The sequence below is a fragment of the Xiphophorus couchianus genome, chromosome 1, assembly GCF_001444195.1.
Source record: "Xiphophorus couchianus chromosome 1, X_couchianus-1.0, whole genome shotgun sequence".
NCBI classification, from domain to species: Eukaryota; Metazoa; Chordata; class Actinopteri; order Cyprinodontiformes; family Poeciliidae; genus Xiphophorus; species Xiphophorus couchianus.
The window spans coordinates 17340304-17367963 of NC_040228.1; the positions used below are offsets into that span (position 1 = coordinate 17340304).

At 38.1% G+C, this 27660-nt stretch overlaps 2 protein-coding genes across 2 annotated transcripts; one reads left to right on the forward strand and one right to left on the reverse strand.

The window, feature by feature from the left end:
• The first annotated feature begins 896 nt into the window (after window positions 1–896).
• On the forward strand, window positions 897–6975 carry capza1b (capping actin protein of muscle Z-line subunit alpha 1b). The gene is made up of 10 exons (XM_028014050.1): window positions 897–1039; window positions 2362–2425; window positions 3282–3333; window positions 3514–3577; window positions 3713–3919; window positions 3992–4071; window positions 4194–4272; window positions 5146–5217; window positions 5328–5390; window positions 5484–6975. Exons 1-10 carry the CDS (start codon window positions 1001–1003, stop codon window positions 5622–5624), a joined length of 861 nt encoding a protein of 286 aa, XP_027869851.1. The 5' UTR covers window positions 897–1000; the 3' UTR covers window positions 5625–6975.
• A 1029-nt stretch (window positions 6976–8004) lies between these two features.
• Window positions 8005–25985, reverse strand: cttnbp2nlb (CTTNBP2 N-terminal like b). Its single transcript, XM_028014039.1, has 5 exons — window positions 25845–25985; window positions 22487–22594; window positions 13406–13657; window positions 12872–12979; window positions 8005–10935 (listed from the first exon to the last, which is right to left on the reverse strand). Exons 1-5 carry the CDS (start codon window positions 25848–25850, stop codon window positions 9661–9663), a joined length of 1749 nt encoding a protein of 582 aa, XP_027869840.1. The 5' UTR covers window positions 25851–25985; the 3' UTR covers window positions 8005–9660.
• Between the last annotated feature and the right edge of the window lie 1675 nt (window positions 25986–27660).

Here is a 27660-nt window from a genome sequence, read left to right on the forward strand (position 1 = left end):
CGCCCACCGTAAGAAAGGCTGGCAGTATTCAATTATGCTGCATAACTGACCAGTACAGTATTGCGAGGTAACGCAAAAGTTTTGCGAGGGAACGCAAAAGTTTTGCGAGGTAACGCAAAAGGTTTTGCGAGGTAACGCAAAAGTTTTGCGAGGTAACGCAAAAGAAAAAAAATTCCCCATGTCCCCTAGAGGGCTCCGTACTATTCTTATACAATTCATTTGAAAAACAAAATTAAAGTGTCTCCTCTGTTGTAGCTTTTTGACTAAACAAAACAAGGGAACTGAGTTCATTTTTATAAGTAAAATTAAATCAAGTTGGTATATTATCACAGATAGGTTAGGTTCAATGATAATTCAAGCACACTTCATTGTTCATTTTTATCTAAATAATCCCTAATGCTTCTATGAAAATAATCAATGTAAAAATTATTAATGGACATTTATACTAATGACAAAACTAGTAAACAGCCTATTCATTTGTTCGGAAATTCCCTTTTTTCCAAGCAAACATTGAGTTCTAAGACGAATTTGCCACTCAAAATACGGCGGACGCACTCACGCATCCTTTAAACAGGTCTAGTCTACTCTCCAGCGCAAACGTAGCAGAAACCATAAAACAAGTTCAAGGATCCAGTTCCCAAAAATAATACTATTTTTTACATTTCTTTTTATCATTTATGTTTACGACATACTACGATTTTAGATTGTAGCATAAAAATAAATTTACAAGTAACATGGCATATCGAACTTCTTTTATTTTGTCGAACAGGAAAGAAGACAAGAATGAACATCGCTATCTCTTGATGTCGATCTAGTTTTCATTTACAGTTTAAAATGTTGCTCCACCCTGCTTATAAAGTTATAGACAAAGATGCATACGCATTTGTTTAAACGAAATCTAAATATTGGGAAGCCCTTTTCTGCAGGTAATCGATGATAGCCGCTGCAGTGAACCTGTCAGTCAGCTGGGGTAGGTGGGGTTACATTACAGGAAGCCAAGATGGCTGACTTTGAGGAGCTGCTGTCAGATGAAGAGAAGGTTTGAATGCTAATTCTTTGTTTTCTGTTTATTTATCTCATTTGTATTGCCGAATAAGATATTAGGTTTTGATGCATTAAATATCACGGGCTGGAAATTTTATGTTAAGAGTCCGAAAACTTATTGAAATTGTAAACTTGTGTTAAAGCTATCATTAGCTAACTAGCCCATGCTAGAGCAGCTTGGCTAGCCGCGGTATCAAGTGTTATTGAGGGTGGTTAACCTGCCCGACGCCCTGTTCTGACATGACTTTTACTGAAGCAGTACCTCGTACTTCCTCATATTGTATTGCGGTTTCCACAATGTATATATGTTTTTTCCAAAATGGGTTAAGTAAGTTCCTCCTCATAAAAAACAGTCGGCTAACATTAGCTAACGTTACTTTTGCTGTGGATTTCTGGGTCAAACAGATTCAGTTGCAGCTCAAATACTTCACGAGGCTTGACATCACTATAGATACTTTGAGCTTAGGGTGAGCTGCAACAGTGGGACTTCACTTTACATGAACTTAGGGACTGGCAAAGTTCATAGAAGAGGTAATGCAAGTCCTAACTGCCGTTCTGCCACGTAACGTAAATCGACATATATGGTCCGAAAACAAACAAAGGGGATTTTAACACATCTAAGAATCGAGCTAGGCGACATTCCTCTGATAATATCAGCAAACTACTCCATAGGTCTGTTGACTTTGCGCTGTTAAACAGAGGTAAAGGTGATGCTACTGTTTTTACATAGGTATAAACAACTTAAACAAACGTTTACTTTGGAATTGTTTTTTTGTTTTTTTTAATTATCATAAGTCCTTTGTCTAACAGATGTCAGAAATGAAGAGAAATTATCCTCAAACGCACAGATTTTTATGCTCTTCAGTTATAGTTAATGTGCAATTGAATACCCTTTTGATTCAATATGTTTATTACATTTTTGACCTTTTAGCCATTTTAGTCAGGCAAAAAGTTATGTTCATTACTGTATATCATATTCTCACTGTTAAACTGTTGTCCTTTAGATAATAATACATTTAGCTTGTACTATTCTTCAAATTAAAAATTGTTGTGGCACACTTTTATCAATGCTTTCATGAGTTCTACAGTGGAAAGAGTTTATTCCACACAGTAGAAAAATCTCAATAATAATGTGTTTGGAGTTTAAATACTGCTGTAGTTTATTATTATTATTCCAGGATACATTTTGTGCAGTTTTTTTCACAATATGTCACGGAATCAATGAGGTTGTTTACACTAGTTATTTATTATTTTTTAACCATGGTTATTGATTTTCAAATATATGATAATTGTATGAATTAATTTATTTGATTTCAGGTCCGCATAGCGGCCAACTTTGTGACTCATGCTCCACCTGGAGAGTTCAATGAGGTCTTCAATGGTAAGAAGTTGGCAAGTCCTGAATGTTTTATGGAAAAAAAATCTGGCAATAATCTGACTCTAGTAAAATGGACTATTTATCAAAATGTGCCTCAAATTACACCATAAAGATATGGAGGGTCGTTTTATTCACAAATAACTAAATGGATGCTGTTATTTACCAATAATTACTAAATTAATAAACACTTTATCAAAAAAATAAAAGTCCCCGTGAAACAAAAACAACATGATAATGAAAAAAATAATGGGGATCTTATTTTGTAAATCATTTTATTTATTTATTTTGAGATTTATTCGTTTAAACCTTCATGCAGATGAAGTTGGCCGTCTCTCAGCTCGCTTCACTCTGACCAGAGCCGCCACACAGTGAAATCCCCAGCACTTCATTTAAATATAAGCAATGACATAAAAGTCCAACATAAAGTGTCACAAAATAAAACACTGTTATGAAATGAATAAAAAAATGATTAATAAATCTTTAAATAAATAAATGAAAAGTAGAAAGGAAGAAGTTTCTTTTTAAAATATTTTTGTTTCATCTCGAGACACTTATTTAACAGAATATTTATAAATAATTCATAAGTAATAGTGTTTAATTTTGAACAAAAAGGCTTTCCATACACAAGTGCATTTGTCTTTAACAGCACTTTAGTAACCCAATACTGATGAGTCAGAAAATGCCTCGATGTGAATGCCGATCTGCAGATTCAGATTGAAGGACTTCTCTTGCTAAAAGCTTTTACAGTAAAATGATGGTGTAATAATCATTTCAGAACTTAGTAATAAGTTTTTATTGTACATTTTTAAAATGGTTTGCCCTCTAGAAAGCACTTAATGGTTTCTCTTTGTCTCTCTAGATGTTCGGCTTCTTCTCAATAATGACAACCTCCTCAGAGAGGGGGCGTCACAGTAAGTAACATTTGACCTTCATCAGAAATGCAAATTGTCATTCAATCTATTTGAAAGTTGTGAACATCATGGTTTGTATATTAATTCAAATGTGTTGTCTTCCAGTCTGTGCAAAGCCTATTCTTTAATCATTTAGACTTTTTTTAATGTCAGCTTTGTTTTTGTTCACTTTTTTTCCAGGTCATTTGCCCAGTACAACATGGATCAGTTTACTCCTGCCAAAATCGAGGGATATGAAGAACCGGTACGCTTTGTTCAGAAAACTAAATGATAGAAAAGGTTTATACCTTTTCTATCATTTAGTTAGATAAGATAACTAACTAAGGTTAGATAAGGACAGTTCTTCAGTATTCTTGTCGATTTACTCTTTTTTTCTTAGGTCCTGATCACAGAGCATGGTGACTTGGGTCAGGGACGTTTCTTGGATCCCCGTAACCGTTTATCGTTTCGCTTCGATCACTTGAGGAAAGAGGTCAGCGACGTTCAGCCATACGACGGAGAGGGGGCTCTGAGAAGCTGGAGAGATGCTTGCGATACTGCTCTTAGTGCCTACGTCAAAGAGCACTACCTTACAGGAGTCTGCACGGTACGTTGCACTAGAGCCTTGGGCTGCATAAAATTTAACCTGACCTCTATTTATAATATCTGTATGTTGCAGGTGTATGAGAAAACAGTTGATGGTCAGCAGACAATTATAGCCTGCATCGAGGGACATCAGTTTCAACCCAAAAACTTCTGGTATAATTTTCTTTCTTAAAATAAATATTTAATATCACATCCAAATGTTTTAATAAAGTAACTTTACCATGTAGCTTTGTGTTGTCTGCGAACTAATGCCTGCTCTGCTTTCTCCCACAAAGGAATGGTCGCTGCAGGTCAGAGTGGAAGCTGACTCTGGGTCAGTCCACAGCTCATGTGGTTGGAGTTTTGAAAATCCAGGTCAGTGAGGGAATCTAATTTCAGATCAGGACTACATAAATCATTTAAAGTAGACTTGCAACATTTTTGTTCCTTTCCATTTAATGTTTAATAATCATAGACATTTGCTTTTCTGCTTCATTCAGGACGTTACCAATATTTTTAAGGATATTGAGCTAAATTTCACTCCAATCATGGAAACAATAAATTGAATCTCCTGTCCACTTTTTTGTGGTATAGCAAAACTCTCAGAAAAACTACATTGGATGCCCCTAACTAAAAATCTTTGGTAATTCCATATAATGTGCAAGAGATGGAATAATTCATCCCCCAGATCGAACTAAGATCCACTGGTCCTCAGCCCAGTTCCGCAGGACCCACTATCCTGCAGGTTTTTGATTAAACTTGAAACCCGGGGTCAGCGTGGCATGAGGGAATAAGTACTGCAGCACATAGCTACTGATTGTGCAACGCTGACACCTGTGTAGTCTTGTTAATTCTGTCTGTGGTTCAATCATTGTATATCCATCAGTTTCTTTTTGAAGGCAGGTTTTTCCTGTAGTTATCCTTAAAAAACCTGAGAGTGAAGCAGTTCAGTGATAGAGTAGCTACCAACTGTGTAAACCTGTGTGGTATGGAGTTACTCTCCCCATTCCTTATGACCTGAAAAGTACTTCAGTCCCAGTGTTTTGACAGAAAAGTTTCATAAAAGTTGTGCAAACCACAATAGGTTTATTTTTCTTTCATTAGTGAAATGTCTTATATTTCATTGATAATGTTGTTGATGTATTTCAAAGATATGAGACCTCTAACAGGAGTTTTGTTATGGAGGTTATGGACTAGTATTTAAACATCCTAAACACCTGCCTAATAAAGCATTATATCTTTGTTCAGGTGCATTATTATGAAGATGGGAACGTCCAGCTGGTCAGCCATAAGGAGGTTGAAAACTCAGTACCTGTGACTGTAAGTGACAGTTCTGTATGATTTCATTTGTAATCAGCAAACAGTTTAAGATGACTTACTCAGCTGCAGTATTAGAATACAACAGGATGATTTTATGTTTTATCTTGCAGAGTGAAAGCCAAACTGCGAAGGAATTTATTGACATAATTAGGACAGCAGAAAACGAATACCAGGTACGTATCCGATATTTTTATATACCTGACCCTACATTGCGATCGTTCATAAAAAAACATTTTAATATTGGTACTTTGTTTTGTTTCCCTAAGACTGCAATCATTGAAAACTACCAGACCATGTCTGACACGACATTCAAGGCCCTGCGTCGCCAGCTGCCTGTCACACGCACCAAGATCGACTGGAATAAGATCTTAAGCTACAAAATTGGCAAGGAAATGCAGAATGTCTAGAAGAGGGTCAGGTAATGACCCTCTGGATGATGCACACTCCTGTGGGCCCACAACCCATCTATATATGCGCAAGGACTAACCAAAGCATAACTATATTAATGCGGGGGAAGTAAGTAAAATAAAAATGTAACTCAATGTTTGCAGACAGTTGGGCACAAATATGTCTGGAGGAAGGTGTAGGTATTACAAAAATAACAATAAAGATCATGGTTTGGAGAACGGTGTTACTTTTTTGTTTTATCTGCGTTCGGACTGTGCAGGGCTGTGCTCAGGACCGCTTCGTAAAAAAAAAAACCTGTTCTCTGTTTAAGGAAGCGCAGAACTCCATAGCTTCAGGTTCCAAAATTCTGATATTCGTCTTTGTGAAACTAATCCTGAGCTGCGTTCAGAGTTACTGCTCTCTGCACACACGGCACAAAGCAGCTGCTGACGAAATTCAAGCACACAATCTCATATCAGGGTTTGACTTTCCTAGAACATAAATTTTCTGAAAGGTTGTTTTCCTTGTCATTTGTTTACCTTGCATGATTGGACTGAAAATCAACTTCACTAGTGGAATTGTTATATGGTCAGAGAAGGAAATTGTTAGGTCGCTTTTCAACAGAAACGTTGGAACAGAAAGACGGTTATAGTATTGCTTCTCTGTAATACATAATCCAAATGAAATTCATAGCATTTAAATGCAGCACAAAGCCTGTCACAGCCCTGTTGTACAAGTGCGCCGACAGCTGTATGTTTTTCTGTCAGGTTTGAGGGAATGTTCTCTTGTTTTCTCTGTTGGGCTCCACTAATGCATTATCTCTCCGTTCATGCAAGTTGTGACGACAGAAATGAGATAAAGCCACCTCTGCTCTGCTGCATCCACTATACATCCTCTGTTCTCTCTTTTTGCTATCAACTTTGCTGTAAATCGTTTTCCTTTTTTTAACGAAGGAAAGCGTCGTCATATTAACCAAAATTTATTTGCCAAAATCTCTTTCCTATGGTAAAGAACTCCATCTTCCTGCTCGTGTGTGTAAAATTTCTATTTTAATATGCTGTCTTTTTGTTGGAGTCTTAGTACATTGCACTCATTGTTCTGACTGTGTATAAGTCGATGCCAAGTGAATGCAAAGCAGTCGCTATATGGCAAGATGATATACTCTAAATGTAGCATGACTCCTATCAGGCAACATCATTCTCTGTTCTACATGTCTTATGAGTTGGCTGACACCCGATCAGTTACTTGTTACCTATGCTATGTGCTGTGTTCAAACATCAATATACAGTATAATACAACTGTGTGCCGATCAGTTACAAAGTTAAAGACTGTACTGCCCCATCCTGTTCAAATAAACTGACTTACAATCCATTTATTTACATCTTTCCTTGATAAATGTACACCGTTATAAACACAATTGGTAATAAAGTATGTCTTTCCACTAGATAGTTAAAAAAAAAACTGTATTTTTAAAAAATACAGTTTTTAAAAAGCACATTGAATATAAACAGCTAATCCTTATTTCTGTGTTTTTGGGTTGTTGGTATCACAGCAGAAACAAGAGCTAAGCCTCTGTAGATGCTGGTTATTGAGCAATATGACCGAGTTAAAACTGGTTCAGCCTTGTGTCTGAGACAGAGTTTCGTGACCATGACGGATGATACCAAGAACGGAAAGGCTGAAGCAAACAGTGAGAGTGATTGTCAACGGTCATCATTTTTCCATCTGTTTGGTTTTGGTGCATTTATACCACTGGTGAAATGAGCTGAAATCTGAAAAAGAACATAATACACAACTCTGAAAGAAAACAAACAAACTAGAGGTTAGTTCTAAGAATACCTTTGCTAGTATGACACCAGCTTTCTTCTCACTGCGCAAACACCTGTAAAAACTTTACATGCTGACTATATTAATTTTGTCTTTTAGGTGCTCAGAGCCAACTGAACAATCAAAAAACTTGCAAGTTGGCAAACTCATCAACTGATTCGGACTAAAGAAAACAAACTATATGTGAGAAAAAGACAGCCAAATATTTGTTCTAGCTCAAGGTATTTTGCAAGTGTGAGCAAAACCTGGATAAATATCATATTTAATAATGAAATCTGGCGATTCCACTCTGTAGTGGTTATCTTCATGAACTGCTTCCATGTGTTTTGTTGGAGCCAAATTTTCAGTTGCTAATCACCTTTAGTGATGCCATCAGAGGCACTTGCCCGTAGAAGTTTGCCCAAAGTATATTTTATCTTTGTTAAAAAGCAATTTAAAACAAATCAAATAGAAAATCTGACCATCACATGCTGTTCTATCGGTGAAAAGGCAGAGTGTTCCCATCAGGAGCTCCAAATATACTGCCGTTGTTTTATTAGCTCAAGACTGTAAGAAAGACAGATGATTCATCACTTGAAGGAATGGACAATTTATTTAAAGCACTGAATACTTAGGGTGTTAATGACATGAGCATTTACTAGTGATAAAAGAACAGAACCCCAGACAGGTTGTACATATATGACTTTAAATAAATTTGCAAATCTAACATGATTCAGTTGATTACTGCTTTTGAAATAAAAACATGTTACAAAATAAAGTGGTAGGCCAATAAAAATAAAATAATCTTGTGTGTAGTTCTACAAGACACAGTGCTATATATAATTGACACACATATATATATACAGTAAAAATGGTCACAATTGTGTTTCAAAGTATGAACATCTAAAATATTTACTGCGAGGCATAATGAAGCAACATTTTCAGCTTGTGTAGAGCAGAATTCAACATTCCCTGGATATGCTGTGTTCATAAAAAACTGTTGATGTGTAGTCAATGCAGTGCAAAATGTGCTCTCCCTTTTTCAAGACAAGTCTCAGTGTTTTCATGACAAGTAAACACAAACAATAAATGCATCAAATGTTCATTCATAGGAAAATTTTCTTGACATATTTACAATAAAAAAACATGTGGTCCATCTCCATAAAAATTGCATAGGGACTCACAATAAAAGCATTAAAAACCTTTTTTGTCTTTGTAAAATTGTAATAGCTACATGCTTGCTATGCTCTACTAGCCATACATTTGAGAAATCCTCTTTATTTTGGGTTCGCTTCTGAATAAACTCTTCAAAGGTTTGACGAGTAAATCCATAAGTGAAAACAAACAAATCACAAGCACAACTCCAGTCCGTTTTGTTTGTCAGAATTTAAGCTTGTTTTTTTTTACTGATGGTTGATGCTCAAACTCATAGATAAAATTCAGAAATTTGACATTTAGGGTAACTACATAATGATAGCAATATAAAAAATAACTAAATCCAATAAAGGAATTTGCAATCTCTTTTAAATAATTTTTTACCAATTGTTTCTCATGTTGTGCCTTTGAGGTAGGAATACAGCAAACAATGCATCCAGTATACCCTGCCTTGAAAATACATTCATACTTCAAACTTTTCCATGTTTTCCACTTTATAACCACAAACCTTAGTGTATTGTATTGAGATTTCAAGTCATAGACTAATGCAAAGTAGTGCATCATTGTTTAGCAGACAAAACACCACATGGTTCACACTTTATTCTTTACAAAGAAAATATAAAAATGTGTGGGTTTTTATAATGCATTCACCCCCTTTTACTGTGATACTCCTAAATAAAATTCAGTGCAACCATTTGTCTTTATTCTGCTGATTAGTAAACTGAATTCCTCTGGGTAATAAATTAGTCCCAGATGTTTGTTACAGAATATTACTGAACAAACAGCATCACCAAGACCAAGGAACACAGCAGACAGGTCAGAAAATGGTGGTTGTGAAAACTATTTACTCAGAGGATTAGTACACTAATGCTACTTTGCACTAGCCTATCTCACATTATGGCTACAACCTACAACACATTGATGGTTGAAGCTATAATGAGACATAATGTGAAAAATGTTTAAAGGGTATGAACATTTTTTACAAGGCATTTTAATTTTCAATGCTAATATTAAATGTCTTAAACTTAGTTAACATCAGAAACTGAAGTAGCTGATTTCTTCAACAATTAGCTTGCACGGTCTGGACATTAGGCACTAGGATAAGACCAGGTCTGATTCCTTGGCTCCCTCCTGCCCACTGCTGCTGTGCCCAAAGTTCCCTGTAAGCTCTGGGAAGAGGCTGGTCCGAGCAGAGTGATTTGGGGAACCCGGAGTTGGACTCATGCCAGGCCTTTTAGGTGGAATTGGAGGAGGATGGGTCTTCTCTGAACGAGGTGTGAGAGGAGAGCGAAAGCACGGAGATAATGGCCCTGAAGAAGGCGACCTCCCCCCTGTAGGAGATGCGGCCAGATTGCGGTAGTCTGTGCCAAATGGTGAGTTGTTAATTGGCGTGGACTTCACTCCGGCCTGCTGGCTGGTGAAGCGGGACAGCACCTGAGTGACTGTGCTACGGGCCAGCTGCTTAGCCGGGTTGTGCTCTGGCGGAGGAGGGGTGGATGAGGTGGTTGGAGAGAGGTCTCTGGGGGAAAGAGGCCCACAGTGCTGCTGCTGCTGATCGAGCTCGGCCTGACTCTGGAACTTGTGTCTGGCGGCCTGAAATCTCTGATTGACTCCAGCCTGGTAGGACTGAAGGAAGCCCGGGCTGCCCAGGCGCTTTGCTAGAACTGGAGAGGAAACGGGGGAGGAGGAGAGGGAAGAGGAGGCCGTGCTGGAGGGAGAGTGAGGATGAGGAAAAGGGTGAATAGGGGAATGGAGAAGGATTCCACCTCCATTATCCACTCCATTTTCTGCTCCTTTCACTTCATGTGTTAATGGTTCTGTCTCTTTATGAGACTGAAGGCCATTGACCTTTGGCACAGTAGAGGATTTTGAAGTAATCTTTCCATCAAGCTCAGTCTGAACAGAACTGGACACCATCTTGCCCTGTGACTCCTTCACCTCGGCCGCAGCCTCTTTTACCTCTGTTTTACTTTCCTGAGGCTCAGCCAGCCTTTTTCTAAGTTCTTTCACTTGTTTTTCAAGCTCTCTGCCCTTTTCCTCCTCTGCCTCTAGTCTGGCTTTCAGCTGCTCTCTTTCAGCATCAAACTCAGCCGTCTGCCTCTCCGACTTGACCTCCAGCTGGGCCACCCTGTTCTTCTCGTACTCAAGAACTTGCTGGAGCTTCTCGAGGGCGCAGGTCTCTTCCTGCAGCAGCACGTGGAGTTGAGAGACCTTCTGTGCCTCCTCCTGAGCTTGGCTGCTGGCCTTCTGGAGCTCCAGCGTCAGACTGGAGGAGAGCTGCTGCTCCTGGGACAGCGACTCCTCCACCTTGCTCACCACTTGTGCCTGTTCCTTCTCCAACCTCTGCACCGTTGCAAGCTCCACCTCCAGCTGGAAAAGAGAAACAGAAATGTGAAGGCGAGCGGGGCTTCTGCTTTTGGCCACAAGGAGGCAACACTGTGCTGTTTGAACAAAAGCTTTTTTATTCTTTTCATTGTATTTTTTTTGCACAAAACATTTTCAAATCCAAATTATCTTTAATTCTATCCATACTATATGTGCTATAAAATACATTTATCGCTGTATTTAGTACTCTTACTGTTTATGTACTACCATTTATGTAACATTAAATGGCTTATCTGACACTGATTACACTATTAAAAAGTTTAATTTACACATAATCTAAATGGGACCCACAATTTTACATTTACAAAGTTATACATTTCTGGTGGGAATGTGAGGTCTACTTCTATCTAATTTTTCCTGGGCCTCTTTAAATATGCTTCTGATAAACAAACCACACCTGAATCATAAAGAGGTAGGATAAAAAAGAAAAAGAAATATGTGTCATCAAAGTGTCCGAAGAGGCACAGAAAGGAGGTCATTGTTCATGTTTCGCCTTGTAAAAGAATTATCTGCTTGCATGGCATGTTTATGGACAGTCCACTTGCTTTTAGGTCATCAGAGGGTGAATGGGCTGGTTCTAACCTTTGTTGAGTATTAAAAGGAAATAGGAGGTGATGAAATACAACCATGTGTTTGAAAGGAAAGAAAACACCAAGAGGCAGGAGAGCCTAAGGAAGTCACTGAGGGGACCCTGTGTTACATAAGGCCCCTGTGTAATTGTGCGCTCACAGCGTGTGTTTGCCAGCTGACCTTGCATTAGACGTGAACATCCATTATCTCAGGTTTCCTGAGGCCATAAAGCCCCATGGCTGCTGGACAACTGAACAATGGTCTCTTCCTCATCTGTTTCCCATGGAACAGTTATGGGCTTGTGCATACAGTAAGAGTGCCTCTGTGTGTGTGTAAATTTTATAAAGGCCAAGCCCTCTCCACCCTTCTGAGTTACACAGAGGAACTACCTCTGACGCATCTCTGCTCATTTTGTTTTTGATCTCAGCAAGAATATTTTTTAAAAAGAAAGCACACAGTGCAGACAGTCACATGAGACAGAAACAGAATTGTCTTCAATGAACGCTCCCATCTGCAGCGTATTACACAAGTGCTCACACCCCTTGAGCTTTTCCATATTTTGTCACATTACTATGCCGCAAACTTCAAAGAATTTTATTGAGGATTTATGAGAAAATCCAGGGGTCTACCACAATTAAAATCAAAGCAGCCATTTTTGCCCTCAGTCCATCCAAATAAACCTCATCTAGAGCCACACATCCTACATGGCCTTTGAAAAACAATTACTTTGAATTTTTGATCAAATGTCTACTATGAATTTGTTATCAACAAAAAAAAAAGATCACTGAACAACAAAGTGATCAGCTCATTTGCACAAATGCACTAGTGACGTTTTGTCTCTTTCTGTTCATTTCAAATGTTTTAGTTCCATCTTTCTTGGTTTCTTGATACTTAGTTGAACAGAGTTACTGTATGTGAGATGCTATATTGTTTCAAACCTCACTCCGCTTTAAACTTCTCCGTTACTCTATCCCTGATAGAGCCTGTTTCCTCATAAAGCTTCAACTCGACCTTCACAGAGCAACTGTATTTAGCTAATATGAGCTAATATTAGATGCTGACGGATAAAATTTACTAACAAAGTCACTTCTAAAGGCCACCAGAGTAAAGGGGTTCAGTACAAATGCATGCCACACTCTTTAGACTTTAACAGTGTATCATTATCTTTCCACTTCACAGTTACTAACCACTTTGTGTTACTGTTCCTTATAAAAAGCTGAAAAAAACCCCATTTCATTTTGTAGTTTCAATGTGACAAAATCTGAAAATGTTCAAGGAACTTAAGATATTTTTACAGTACAGGGCACTCACATAGTAACAGTTTTCTGTAAGCTTGACATGTCACACACACCTGCTGCAGCAGCTTATCTCTTTCTGTCTCGAGAACAAAGACATAGTCGGCACGCCGAGCAGATTCCTGGACAAACCGCTGTTTCTCCTCCTCCAGAGCGGTGATCATCTGAACAATGACACAGACAAGTCATAACACTAGGAGCTAATGTGTAGACAGGTTTAGTGAAGAGCATGAAAGTGATGTAATTCTCCTTAAGTAATTAACAGGTAAAGTCAGGGAGCAATAACCTAGTTGTAAACAAAACAAAAAAACACCAACTAATTTTCCGGATACTTAATCACTATTAAACTTGGTTTGTATCCTTTTCCAAACTGATTTAGTCCATCTATACATTTATATAACTCCAACAAAGAACCGATTTGCAGTAAAAATAAAGACAAAACCTCCCCTAAGCCATGAAGCTTACATATTCTCACAATAAATTCAGTGAACAAATTTCCTGCCTTATGTGACTTTGGCCGCGTTGCAACCTCAAATCACAAACCTGAAACATGAACTACTGACTGCTTATGGGCATCGTATGCTATTTACCCTCCTGTGTCTGCTCTCGGTAGCAGCCAACTGTCCCATCATCCTCTCCTGCATCCTCTTACAGTGAGTCATGACCAGTTTCAGCACAGCCAGAGGGTTTGGGCCCACCGCCCGGCCAAGCGGATGTGTTTGGGGTTGCCTGATTGTGGTCTGGCGCTCTGCGGCTTCTTCGTCCCGCTGCAGGGCCAGGAATGGATCGCTGAGGTCATACTCCCCATAGCGGTCTTGGACAAACTCATCTCGGTGTTGGGCCTGAAGACACACAACAAATATGTAGAATTAGCGTTAAGTATCTGAGGAGGGGGCTTACCTTTAATTGTGTGCGACAAAGCATGTTTATTTTTAAGAATATAACTAGAGAAGGGTTTTCTTCTTATGAACAAATATAGAATTATAATAAAAACAGAGGCAAAAACAGACTATGTTTTTAAAAATCAAAGGAAAAAATTGCTAATTCCCACTTCTGCTTTGGTTGATGACATCACGAGAGGTACAGGACACAATGCTGAGTGGAGACTTGATGGATTTTAACTTTCTGATGCTTTTCAGTTACATCTGAAAAGTAATTTTTTTCCACGACAGGTAGACTTCAAAAGCTGCCACCATGTGGCTTATTGTTGCAAAGTTGTTGTTTTTTCTTTCTAAAAGTATATCTGAGATGTTTTGGTCCATTCATATAAACACATCTGAAAAGGGAATTTAAATAACAACATGCAAATGAGGAAAAATCAAGATAAATAGAATTAGACGTCGCCATAGTAAGTTTATCTTTGTGAGAGTATCTTGTTAAAAATAATGTTTACAGCTACCAAAAATAATTAGAAAACCTAACAATGGCAGGTTGCAATATAGGTGACAAACTATATCTGAAGCGAGTTTGATCTATTTATCAAACTCGCTCTTCATTGGACATTACTGAAAATCCTGGGAAGTGACTATGTCAGTGCACAGGTTCCCTAAAATTACATTTTGTTTACATTTCGTTTTAGGAGGACACACACTCCGAAAAAAAGATGTGCAGGCATGTTTGTGTTCGTATGTGTTCATATGTGTTCAGGAGGTCTGCGACGGGCACTGTTATCATCAGCATGAGAGCAAGCAGATGGCCGTTCCTATCAACCTAAACACAAAGAGATGAGGCACTGCTGTCCAACCCCCACATGGGGCAGATGTTAACGCCTCCCTGGAGATGCAGGGGTGACAAACTGAGACATTAAACATCTTCCTTACTCACATACATCACTTGCTTCTAAAATGATATCAAACCAAAAATACATTTGTTTAAAGGCAAACACTAAACTATGGCTAAAGAGTCTTATAGAAAACTAAACTTTAGAGCGCATATGTTAAGCTGTTTTAAGTGAAACAGTATGGGGCCTCATTGACCTCCACCCTGGTCACAGTGTCATCAGGGGGTCTCATTAGCTTCACAACAGTTTGTTGGTTCGAGTTCTTGGGGCACTCGGGGTCAGTTTTGTGTCTCGGTGATTAAAGCACGGGCGGAAGAGTTCACACCGTTTGACATCAGGACACCTATAATTTTCTCCTTATGCAGTCTTCAGCAGAATCTCTAGTCCACAAGCTTACATTGCACCGCTAAATGTCGCTCCGTTCTTGAGTCAGACCTCCCCATTTCTCAGGTTTTTGTCAGCTTCTTTTCCCGTGTGCCTCCAGAAATTGGCCCGTTTGAACACACATTCACTCCCTGAGGGCTCGGAGCGAGAATGGTATATTTGTGGCTTGTTCTCAGTTTGAACCAAGACTATGGCTCTATGCCAAGGCAACTTAACAAAACTTGTACTCTCTCTTTTTTTTTTTTTTTACAATATCATGCTTTGCCTCCTGATCTGATACAGTGCTCTTCAAAGCATGAGCCCCAACTCTTTTATTGTTTAAACTTTTGCAAGAAAACTTTTAATTAATTTGTGAGTAAGCCAGCATGTTTATGTGCATTTTACTTTAAAACAGACCTGCTAAATGCCAAAACTGTGTTCTTTTATGGTTAGCCTTACGCTACAGGCTTTAAATAGACCATTAAACACTGCACTTTAAGTGTGTGCAGAGGCCCAGTCTTGCATGAGGCTTTTTTTTTTGTCAGGATAGGTCTGATCATAATGACAGGGTGTGCTTTCCTTTATGACAGGGCACAACAGGCGAACCCTGTCGGTTGTCAAGCTCTTATCCCTGCCCGGCAGCTGATGACAAATGCTCCTTATAGCAAGTCGTGGGAAAGTACACATTATTTGTGAATAATTTACAGCTGTATTTTGTATTCGGAATGATATTGAATTTTAATAAATGTACTTGAGCGTGTCACCTTCTATTGGATTCCCCGCAGCAAAAGGTGTGTGTTTGAAAAAAAAAAAAGAAGAAGATTTCTTTCACCTGGAAACACTGTCAGTCACCTACAGCCTCGGGGGGAACAGGCCTCTGTAAGCTGAACTAAGCCACAGAGTCCTGTTCCCCCAGTAAGTCTCCTGAAATGACTGTCAGATAATGAAGTCAGAGGTGAACATGAACAAAAATCCCAGCAGCAAAATGTGCTGGTTGCATTTCTCCAATTACAAATCTAAAGTTCTCATTCTGACTCAGCTGCAACTATCACTGGCAAAGAGCAAAGGACATTCACACACCTCCTGTGGCTTGCAGAAGTATCTGTATCTCATGAACTTATCAGGTATTGTCGCTTTGCAACCACAAATATCAATGTCTTTTATAGGAACTTTATGTGACAGACTGACACAAAGTGACACGTAGCTTTCAGGGGAAAGGGAAATTAAATAGTTTTAATTAATTATTTCTCATTACAAATAAAAATTTGAAAGGTGCAGTGTGCATAAGTATTCTGAACCACCTTCAAAGGGCCACATCTTTGTGGCTATCTCTTATTAAACCATTCCAGTTCAGTCAGGTTGCATAGCAACATTTTAAGCCTTGCCACACATTCCCCATTATATTTAAGTGTGGAGATTGATTGGGCCATCATAGCGGATAACTACTCTTTGATCTAATCAGGTCTTTTTCTAGGTGTGGTTGTATGTTTATTAGTTATTGTGATGCTGAAAGGCAAACCAGCCTCAAGTCTACTGCAGTTCCAAACATGTTTTCTTCCAAGACATTCTTGTATTTAGTTCTGCCTGTCATCACATAAACTTTGAAATAGTTATTTGACCCTGTTAAATAAATAAATAATAAAAAAACATCCACCAAGCATGATGTTGCCACCATGTTTAGTCACTATTCCCTGTGCGAGTCACATTTGGGCTGCGCCACACTGCTTTCTTTCAACGATGGCTTCTAGCCACTCTTACATTGAGACCATACTCATAGTGCATGACAAACAGATCAGTCATAGTGCATGACAGGAAGAATCAGTCCTGCAGACTGTGAATGCCTTATCATCCCCATGTTATGGGATGATAAGGCTCAACGCATGGCATACAAAACATAATGTCCTATGAACGATTGTATTGCATCCACAGAGTCTTTGTAATTATGATTACAATACAATACACTGGTATGGTACATAAATAAGCATGTTGTAGCATACAGCTTCAATTCCCTATTAAAGGGGGAAAAAATATAAAAAAGATTCATTTAACTGAATAAAAAATATTTTCCCATTTGGACACAGAAACATTAAAATTTGACATTTAGAAAATTCTGAGAGTTAAAACTGACTTTTCATGCCAACATCATTACAAGCCATACTTCTGATATACATCACATTAACTTACATATATCTGTTTTAAAATATAATTTTGCAAAGAACTTCTGAAACTGTGACAATACTAATTTTATACATTTTCTAAACCCTTAGTCATTGATTACCTAAAATTAAATCATAAATATTCCTATTCTTATATAACTGTTATGGTTAAGATTTTTCTCAAAAAAGAAAATTATTTACCACTCCTATTGTGAAAACAATAACATCTTTCACAGGAAGGTGACTAAATTACCGCCTTAAAAGTGAAGAGCTACACTAGCTGCTGAAACTAAAATTCCTTGTTTAGATGGCTGAAAGGAAACCTAGAAAAAATAACTGGTACTTTCTTTCATAGCTAAAAATGTAAAACGATGTAAATTGCCCCGTAGTTTCATTTTTAAATGTCCATTAAGCTCAGTCTTAAGTGCTCCAACTCCTTTGAGATTGAGAACTAATGGTAGAAAAATGAACTTGTCTGGGCAAGTGTTACCCTTCTAGACAATACTTGGCCTGGGAACAGGATTAAAGTCTCTAAATAAAAACTGAATAAACTACAGAAAGACAGAGCTGAGACTGTAGACCTCTCCTTTATTAAGCGTAATTAGCTGTGTGCTTAGAACTCAAACCATGTCCCCCGCACCTGCCACCCACACATTTACCACAGATGGCATTTAGATAAACCCGAAGCACCAAAACAAACATCTCCGAGAAATGTTTAACTGCCTCAAAAACACAGTTTCTGATGAAACAGAGAAGCAGCTTGTTGTCAGCCTTTGAACACTTATTGCTTTGGGCATAACATGTAGTGTCACTGGGTGGAACGAGGAAGTACTTTGGTTTATCTTCAGAAGGAGTCAAATATTAAACTGTGAGGCAATTCATTGACCTGTAGCCTGGGTATGCCTTCATGAGAAATTAACTTTTTAGATATTTGCTGTGAATGGCAGTGTTAGAAGGACATTTATTTATAATCAGGGTCTAGATAAAAATTGGGACAAATAAGCACAATAAGGAGCACATACTAAGTTTATGTTACTCTAATTGATGAACTGTCACTGTAGTATAATATGCATTGGTGCCACCAGGTCAGGCCTAACATAACATAACATAACATAACATAACATAACATAACATAACATAACATAAAAGTGAACCTTGTTGGTACTTTCTGCTCAGGTTTTCTTTTTAAACATGTCCAAATTGGGCTTTGCCTCTTGAGTAGCTTTAGTGTACACACTCTTATCTGCACAGCCCACTCCTGCCAGGCTCAATAGAGTCATGTTTTCCTGACTCTATTGGAGTCAGGAAAACATGTCAGCCTGCAAAAATAGACAAAACATTTTAGGACTACAGGATGTGACATCATATGGAAAAACAAAACAAAAAAAAAAGTGCTGAGAACGAAAGCAACAGGTTGACCACACAAAACGTGTTTCTTAGCCAAACAAAACAAAGCTACTTCAGCTGTCAAACAGCAATGCACCTCAAATACATAGGTGTGTATCTGAAAAGCAAATGTGCAGGTATAAATTGAGTAAGAAGCTTACATGAATTTATCAGTCAAAATACTAACTTGGGGTTTTAAATTATTTATTTGAACTGTTATTTGTGTGGTGGGCTAATATACAACACAACTTCAAATACTTTTATATTGTGAATTTTCTCTAATAACCACATGTCTCACACAAGTTATGATGTTTTCTGTTTGAGGTAAGGCTTTGAGAGAGCCAAAACAGAAACCTAAATCTAGCCTGCTATATTCAACTCAAAGCTAATATTCGCCTTTATTTAGCACCAGTGCCCTGGTGGACTTTTTCTTTTATTTCATCTATGCATCAGTAACATCAGCAGTAGACCAGCCCCACAGAGTAATAACACCACCATCATGCTTATCAGGGAGAGTTGGACACAGTGATTTAGAAAATGTAGCTAAATTTCTCCAAAAAGCTGTTTTATCATTGCAGTGAAATAGTTGAATCTTTCTCATCTGATCATAAAACCTTTTGTCCTGACAGTATTTAGCTAAGCATGAAGAGATTCTTTAAGGGCTGTTTTGTCAGCATCCTCTCAGTGCCTGTTGATGTGAAACTCCTTTTATTGGGGAAAGAGACACTGGTTTTCCAGTAACTTCCAGTTTATCATATGATTTAGCTTGGTTGAACACCATAGCCAATTTACCCCCATTTGAGGGTGACAGCTTAGGCCAGATGAAAGACTCTACATTGTAGTTGAATGTTCAAACAAGAAAAAGACCCTTAATGTTCATCCAGACTCTTTTGGACCTCTACTCAAATGAAAAGATGCTCACTGAAAAGTCAATGTGAGGTAACCATCAAATTTCTGATCAGCAGAATGGACAAACATCCAACTAGAAGCATGAAAATTGTGTAATTTTGTTGCACTTAGCTATGAGATTCTTTACTAAAGAGGGTGTGCGTTTATTTAAGGAAGTATGTATAATTTTGACCCTGTGTGAATTAGAGAAATCCTGCAAAAATATTTTTTTTTACTGTCTTCAAGGTTTATGTTAGATTTTCAGTCCACCACAAAAAAAGACAATAGTTCACATAACTCATTACCTTTCTCCCCCTCCAAATTAATTCATACAGGGTAATTATGAATGTAAACAAACCTCTAGACGTGTGTTATTTAACCTTTTAACTTGTATTTCTTTTCAGCTGCAGAAACTCTGCACTGGATTTGAACTACGATAATAATAGCTCGAGATCTCTACAGATAAGGACGATTGTCAGGTTAAAAGATACACCACACCTCTTGGAATGCAGAAGTTGCCTGGTGTAAGATCACAGGAATTTTCCCTCTAGAAAAGCCGCTTCCTTAGCAATGAGAAGTGGAAACGGTACAATCGAGAATCTGTAGAGACAAGTCCCAAAGGTGATGACATCTAGCTTTGGCAGGCAGTGGAGCAGTGGTTTTTGGAGTATTTTGTGTAGTGGAAGGCCTACAATCTAATACATATATATACCAAAGTGGGTCTGTGTACTGCACAGGTGCAGTACGTAATTGTATCGAACACATAAGATAAGCAGTCAAGAACTGCTTCAAGACAAACATTACAGTTAATGCTTGCAGCATAACAGCAAAACATTCAAAATATAAGCAAACATCACAAGCATCTAATTGGTGATCAGAGATGGAGTTTATTTACTTCCCTACTCGCCCAGGAGATTTCCTATACACTAACTACCCCGGCTTTGACCAGGCAGCAATTTGCTGCACGGGCCCTCAGCGGGAACAAGGGAAGTCAGTCATTTGAGCCTATGACACAGTTCATCCTCTGCTCAGTAAACACTCAACAGAGAGGTTGTGGTTAAACATGAAAAGTGTCCCCCACTGTGTGGCTGTGTTTGAATGTGAGGGAAGGAGGAGAACATGAAAGCAGCTTTACAGTGCAGTTGTCCTAGGGGTATCACTGAGTGAGTGTATCAAACACGGTATGCTTCATATTTCAGTGGGTTTTGTTGGTGTGAATTTTTGCCATTCCATTGAAATGAGGTTTTTTCATAATAGTGGCTGCAAAGCCTTTTAGATAATATACTCCATAAAGGTCTATAGACATGTTCTCTCTTTCAACGGCAATGATCACAACTTTAGATCGAAAGTGAAGTATTTATTTCCTTAACAGTTTCACTCATGCTCAGTACGGCTCCCGTTAGTCATGAGTGTGAAAAGTGGCCGGCAGCATGGAGAAAGCTAATTGGACCAGACACGTACACTGACAAGCATTGTTCCTGGTGGAAAGCTGCGCTCTTTCACTTGAGCTTGAGTGAAAGAGCTCCAGAGAACTGAATGAGGGGTTTAGGAACAACTGGAGAGACAGTCCTTTATCAGCGGATGCCACAGAGATTGTTGCTGAGTTACATCCGAGTAATGTGTGCTTTGGCGAGTTAAGCTGTCCAAATTGACAGCATTCACATGCTGACTGGGTCAGTTCTACCCACAAAGGAAGCGCACCATGCATGTTCCTTCTTTCGTCACATTCAAAGGCGTTCCAAGCTCAGCTGGATACAGACAAGACAACTATTGTAAGGTCTGAAGCATGGTATTGAGTCAACATGCCACATGTATGGGCCTGTTTACTGCTATCAAGTTATATCAAGATTTTGCAAAGTTTCAAAATCACAAACTTTTCTATGAAACATCTTTGATGGTTTATAAAGTTCTGGTTGGTGAGACACCATACATGTCTGTGACCAGAGATTTCTCCATCAGTTTGGAGCATAGAGTATCATCTTTCCCTCATCTGCTGCGCTTAACTGCTGATCAGCTGGCTGAAAGAACACTAAACATTTGTCTTGCTTACATACTAGACAAATTTGTTTGTAAATAAATAGGCTGTATTTGCCAAAAAAAACAAAAAAACACACACACAACCAAATAAAGAAAACTACAACCTAATCTATATCTCCCAGTCCATTCTACTGTTTGCTTGACATGAAGTTAGTGTGACGTAAGTATTATTTTCTGTACCCACCCATTAGGGACTGCTAAGAGTCTCCACAGATGTCCATAAATAGCACAGATTTATTTGACCGAGTTGACTGCGAGTGCTGACAGGACAATAACACTCCCATTCAATGGGTAGTGCCAAACAGCGTTTTTTTTTTTTTTTTTTTTAAAGCAACGAGCTAAATCCCAAGTTGAGAATAACAACAAAGACACTTATTTTTAAGAAACACATTGCGGTGAGATACTGATGGTTTTCCCAGCATGGAAATGTCACAACTCACCCACAAAACTAAATTAATATTCTGATGAGAAATTGCTCAGTTCACTCTTTCTGGCTCTTCCCTTCTCAGCTGACAGTGTTTTAACAAGTGCATCACTGGCCTCTATGAGCCTGTCGTAAAAGCTGTGTATTACAGAGCTAGATATAGTTAGAAAATGAGTTCAAAGTGCTTAACTCTAAACAAAACCTTCTGTTTGTATTTTATAGAGTAAAACTGATGTGAAAACAATGTATTTCTCAAGATATATTTGAGACCTGATAACTGATGACGGATTGGTAAACCACATGGTCATATCCACATCAAAAGAAATCCCAAAGACTGGTCTGACCAGTAATAATACTGTTGCTCTGTTGGATTAAAAGGCCTTAGAAGCCAGAATGGCCCCCGCTCCATTGTCCTCTTAAGCTCTGTTTCCTCTGGTTCCTGTTTACACATCCCCTCCCAGTTTGTTCACATTCTTTCACGCAGAATAAAGTGAAACCTTTAGCACTAATCGATGCTTTATTTAATGAACTGCTTAGATGGCGCTAACATTACAGGATATTTTATGGTCTTATGGTTTTTAAATGTGGAACAGGCGTGGTGCTGTCTGCAGGCGAGATGCTGTGGTTTTAAACTCACTCTGAGGGTGTGTATGACTACATCCTGGGCCTCCAGTTCTCCCTCCAGGATACTGAGGAGAGTCAGCAGCTCTGCTCGACTTAGAGCCTCTATGTTCATCTTCTCCACCTGAGATGAGAAAGACCAAGAATTAAACATATAATCAAACATAACAGTATTTCGGATATATCTTAAAAAGCAAGAAATCAGGAAAAGCTTTGGGATTTAGACATATATTTGTGATTTCTGGCACATACTGTCCTGTTTGTTGTGTGTTTGATCGTGAGTGGTACAGAAGTAATTTACAATGAGACTTGGGGGTCCCATCTGTGGCCTCACAGTGTTGTGCTCCGGGTTATAAACAGGAAGCCATTAGCATATCTGCCCATTTTGTTGCACAGGGACAGGGGACAGTTGCCTGTTTTATTCTGTCTCAAATGTTAGCAAAAATATGTATTTGCTTTAGATCTTAAGGCTAATGTTTCATAATTTCCAGCACCGTGTTTTTTTCTTTTTCCTTTTTTAATCATCTTAACTCTGCATCACCGTGCTCTTTATCTGATGTATTGTGTGATTCATCTGCTATGTCCAGTGTGGTCAGAGAAGCCAGACATGACACACACATCCCGCATCTGACCTCATCTATAAAAGTGTAAGAAACCCAAAACAGTCATCTCAAATTTCTGGAATGTGGCTGCTCCCTTCAGTGTTAATTAAATGTTTGACAAGGTACGTGTCAGCTGTGAAGTCAGATAACCGATGCTGGATAATAATCAGCTTATCACCCCCACCACACACTGTGTTTTAATAAGACACCATGGTGCAAGAACAACTGACATAGCACTACATATTCCCAGAAGTTACATTATTCCTACTCAAGAGTCTAACGTGTGGGTCCCAAATCAAAAGCAGGCCTGCTGAATACTGTGTTGGAAAAGTATTCAAGTTTTTCACATTAAAATTACTTAATTGAATATATGTTATTGGAATTTTACGTGACGGACAGACACAAAGCAGTGCATAGTTGTGAAGTAAAAGGAAAAGGATTTGTTGTTTGAAAAACTTTACACAAAAACAAAATCTAAAAAGTGAAAATGTATTCAGTCTGGCTTCTTTGGATACCCCTAAATAAAATACAGTTCAAGCAAATGTTCCCAGAATTCCCTTAATAGGATTCAACTGTGTGTTATTAATTGTCACTATTTATACAACTGTTCTGTGAAGGCCATTAGATTACTTTTTTAGAATTTTACTGAACAAACATAAAAAAACACCAAAGAACAAAGAAGGCAGGTCGGGAATAAAATTATGTACAAGTTTAAATCAGGGTTTTCCTATGGAAACAAAAAATCCAAGAAAGAACTTAGAAAACGGAAAGACGATGGCATAAGTACAAACCTATTAAGACGTGGTCTTCCATCTAAGCTGACAGGTCAAACAAGTAAAGCATAATTGGCTGAATCAGCTAAACTCCAGAGGAGCTGGAAAGATTCATAGCTCAGGTGGGAGAATATGTCAAAAAGACAACTATTAGTTGTCTGCTTTACAAATCTGGCCGTTAAAGAAAAGATTGTAAGTGTTTAAAGGCAGCCATAAGAAGTCTTATAGCTCTCTACACGGCATGTAGGAAAGAGACAAGAAACACATAAAACGAGGAGGTTGGGTCAGATCAGAGCAGAATTAACAGGAAACCAAGACTACACATAACTCTGAAAACACCAGCCAACCTCATGCTGCGTAAATGCTTTTCTAAAACAATAAAGGGACGCTGTTGAATCTGTTTGGACTCGAGGGGAATATCTATAGACCAGAAGAAAAAATTTAAGAAAAAAAAAACTTTGTATGGTGCTTTTTTGTAAATAGCACTTGGTGAAACTTTCATTGCAAATAAAGCTTTTAGAGAAATACACCAAAAGAATACCAGCTGTAATAACATGCAGCAAAATGTGGTTTCAACAAAGTGTTGACTTGAAGGGCTTGGATAGCAATGCCCATCACCCTTAACCAGATTTTTATTTTCAAAAAACTTTAAAACCATGTGTTTTCTTTCTTTCCGTGACACATTATGTGCTACATTTTATTAGTCAATCACATAAAACCCAAATAAAGAGCATTTCAGTGTGTGGCTATAAAAAGTTAAAATAGTCTAAATACTTTTGCCATGCACTAGATCTTTTCTAATTTCTTTTTTCAGTCTAATAAAATATTTATGAAGCCATCTGCCTAATTGTTTAACAAACCTTCCCTTTTCATCTCACAATCATGGAGTTTGCAAGAGTCTACTTTTTAACCGAAGCATTCCCAGCATATTCTCTGACTCTCCAAAATTCCTATGTGCTTTCTGTGGCTCACCGCACATTCATAACAAAGCAAAAGAGTGTGAACTAATTTACCAACTTGTTATGTATCTCAAGGGTGGCCAGTCTTGCCCAATCGCATTCTTTTAAGTCAGTGAAAACATTAGTGTGCATTGTGGCTGTTGGTCCTAACTCCCTGCAATGATACCTGATATCACGGCTTATAAATCAACTACCGTGGAAAATCATTCCAGCATTCCAGGGATACCCACACCATGGGAATAGTCTGAAGTAAATTTCTGAGACCCACTTTGAAGCCCACATGCTTTTAAGTGGCAGCTTTGCAGTTTGCATAGACGCTGATAGATTACTTAGAAACAGCAACAATATTATTAAGGTAAACATTTAGAAATCAGAGATATTCAAAGAAACGTATGGCTTAGTGAAACAAAATTGCAGTGAGAAAGAAGAAACTGTCACTAGATCAAATTCATAGTTTGTTTCTACGTTTACTTCTTCCAGCTGTAAAGTTAACTAAGGGACTAGTCATTCTAAATGAAAAGACAGGATCCATGCTGGTAATGATTGTGCTTTACACATGATCACTGTGCTCTTTGAGGAGCAGTGGATCCACCTGCCGACATGAGCCTTTGTCTGACACATGGCGCTATCATTATTTTCCCAAATTGTGCTATTCAGTTCAATTGCAAAGTGACACAGGTCTCACAAATACATCACACGATAGCCATCATCCATCGACAGCCTGCAGTGAAAATGGCAAAATCAATAATGAATCATTATTTTTCCGTTACTATTACCATAGCTACAACTGAAAGAAAAAAAATTAAATCCTGTTATAGCTCAATTTATTTAACATCATTAAAAACAATACATGTATGCAATCCAGAGTGCATTGCTTGAAAGTTTACTTGAATTGCAAAGCCACTCATCGTGAAAAATAATTAACATTATGATGCCAACACATGCAATTATCCATTTTTGCCTTTGAGTTAATAAGAAAGCTATAAGTATGAAGTAAATAGGAGGCCCATGTTTACCCCGGGCATACCGTGTGAACATACCTTCATGCGCTCTTGTCTGGTCGCATTAATTGTTTCCCAAAACCAGAAACGAGACTCCACAACAGCATGAATCAATGCACTCCACTGTCACAGGCGCTCCTGCTCTCAGGCGAACAGCGTGAACAACAGACTCTCATTGACGAGGCAGTAAGCCAATCAACGACGCGCAGAGTGGCACACCAACCAATAACTGTCAGGACTCGCGCCACGGGGGGGTTCTAAGGGCGTACCCGCGCCTGTGGGATAAACCTCTTTGTTTCATCGGGACGTCCAACGGTTGGATTACTGACCACACAAGTGTAAAATAGTCCTACTATTTATTATTTTCAAACGAATTTAGCCATGCTTAAATGTGTCACCTGTCCTGATGAGGGGTTTCAAACTGGAAACAAAACAGCGCGTAAAAAATGGCTATTTTATCTAAGTAATAAAAATAATGAAACAAAATAGTGAAAAAAAAAATCAAAAAGGTTTTTGCGATTTTCTTTTATCTAAACGCATTTATTTTTTGTGTACATATAAAACCGCCCAAACCGACTCCACTCCTTCCACAACACAAGAAAATCCCTGCTCAGAATGAGTTGAGCTGCCCACGATGCGTCAACTCCCCTTGACGGCCAAATAAGAGCAGCACAACACAGTTTCTACACAACACAGCGCCACACACTGAGGCGCTTGGAAATATTTCCCCAACATTGATTTGTGTGTTTTTCTAATTATTTTTTTTTTCGGAATAAATCTAATTTTCCTGAGTCTATAAACCATATCTGAAATCTGTTTTCCACCTGTCACAAGTGTCAAAGAAAAGTGGGTTTGTTCTTTTTTTTTTTTCTTAAGTCAGGCAATGAACTGTATAATATGTTCACCTCCGCTTCTTTTGTTTTTTGCTGTCACAGTCCATTGTAAACAAAGAACACAGTGTCGACAAGGATGTGACGGTTTTGCAATGGGATCTCCTGCAGTACAAAGGGTAATCCTAAATATAGCCATGGCAGTTATTCAGTTTAAGCTGAAATAAAATACTTTTCCCTTGTAATCCCCTTGTAAATAGTTCACTGACTTCAAAAATGTAAAGTCTGTTGAATAAAGGGCACACCACATGTTTAAGAAAGTTGAAGTGCATTTATGTATTGAAATAGATAATAAAGATGAGAATGTTAAGTTTGTGTGAAGGTCAGTGTTACCAAATGGTGGACACACATTTTTTATTGGCTAAAAAAACCATCACCCCAGCATTTCAAATCATCATAATGGTGTGTAAATACTTATAAGTTTAACTTATATTCTTGGGGTATTTATAACAAAATATTTTTTTTCAAATATTATTTATTTGTTTTTATTATAATCTAATTGTAAAGTTCTGTAAGAACTAATAGAGGTCATAAGAACACTTTCTTAAAATAAGATGACAACATTGTACATTTTTTGCCTGCCTCAAAGACAATTTTGTCCCCGAGGCAGCCTCTCTGATGAAGTCCCATAACAATAATATATTTGCTCTAATTCATCATTTCCTTCTCTTTTGTTAACACATTGTACTTGTACATATTTCTTTTCCACCAAATTTATATATTTAAATCTAAAATATCTGTGCACTGAGAGAAAGGGGAAACTGAAGTAAATTCTTTTGAGAACAAAAACAAGGATGTTTAATGTTACCATACTACATTTTCATTTTTATTGAATAAACAAGTCCATTCAATAAAAAAAATAATAATATATTGTCCTACCTTGTCAGGTTCTTTAAGGTGATACAACTGTTACATTGGGCATGAATCATAAGGAAAGATTGTTAACATGCTTTTAATTCTGAATA

Coding starts and splice junctions, on each gene's coding strand:
- capza1b (XM_028014050.1), top strand. CDS start 1,001: ATGGCTGACTTTGAGGAGCTGCTGTCAGATGAAGAGAAG. Junction 3,920..3,991: donor ACCTTACAGGAGTCTGCACG/GTACGTTGCACT, acceptor TGTATGTTGCAG/GTGTATGAGAAAACAGTTGA. Junction 5,391..5,483: donor CAGCAGAAAACGAATACCAG/GTACGTATCCGA, acceptor TGTTTCCCTAAG/ACTGCAATCATTGAAAACTA.
- cttnbp2nlb (XM_028014039.1), bottom strand. Junction 12,980..13,405: donor CCGAGAGCAGACACAGGAGG/GTAAATAGCATA, acceptor GTCATTGTTCAG/ATGATCACCGCTCTGGAGGA. Junction 10,936..12,871: donor GAGATAAGCTGCTGCAGCAG/GTGTGTGTGACA, acceptor TCTCTTTTCCAG/CTGGAGGTGGAGCTTGCAAC.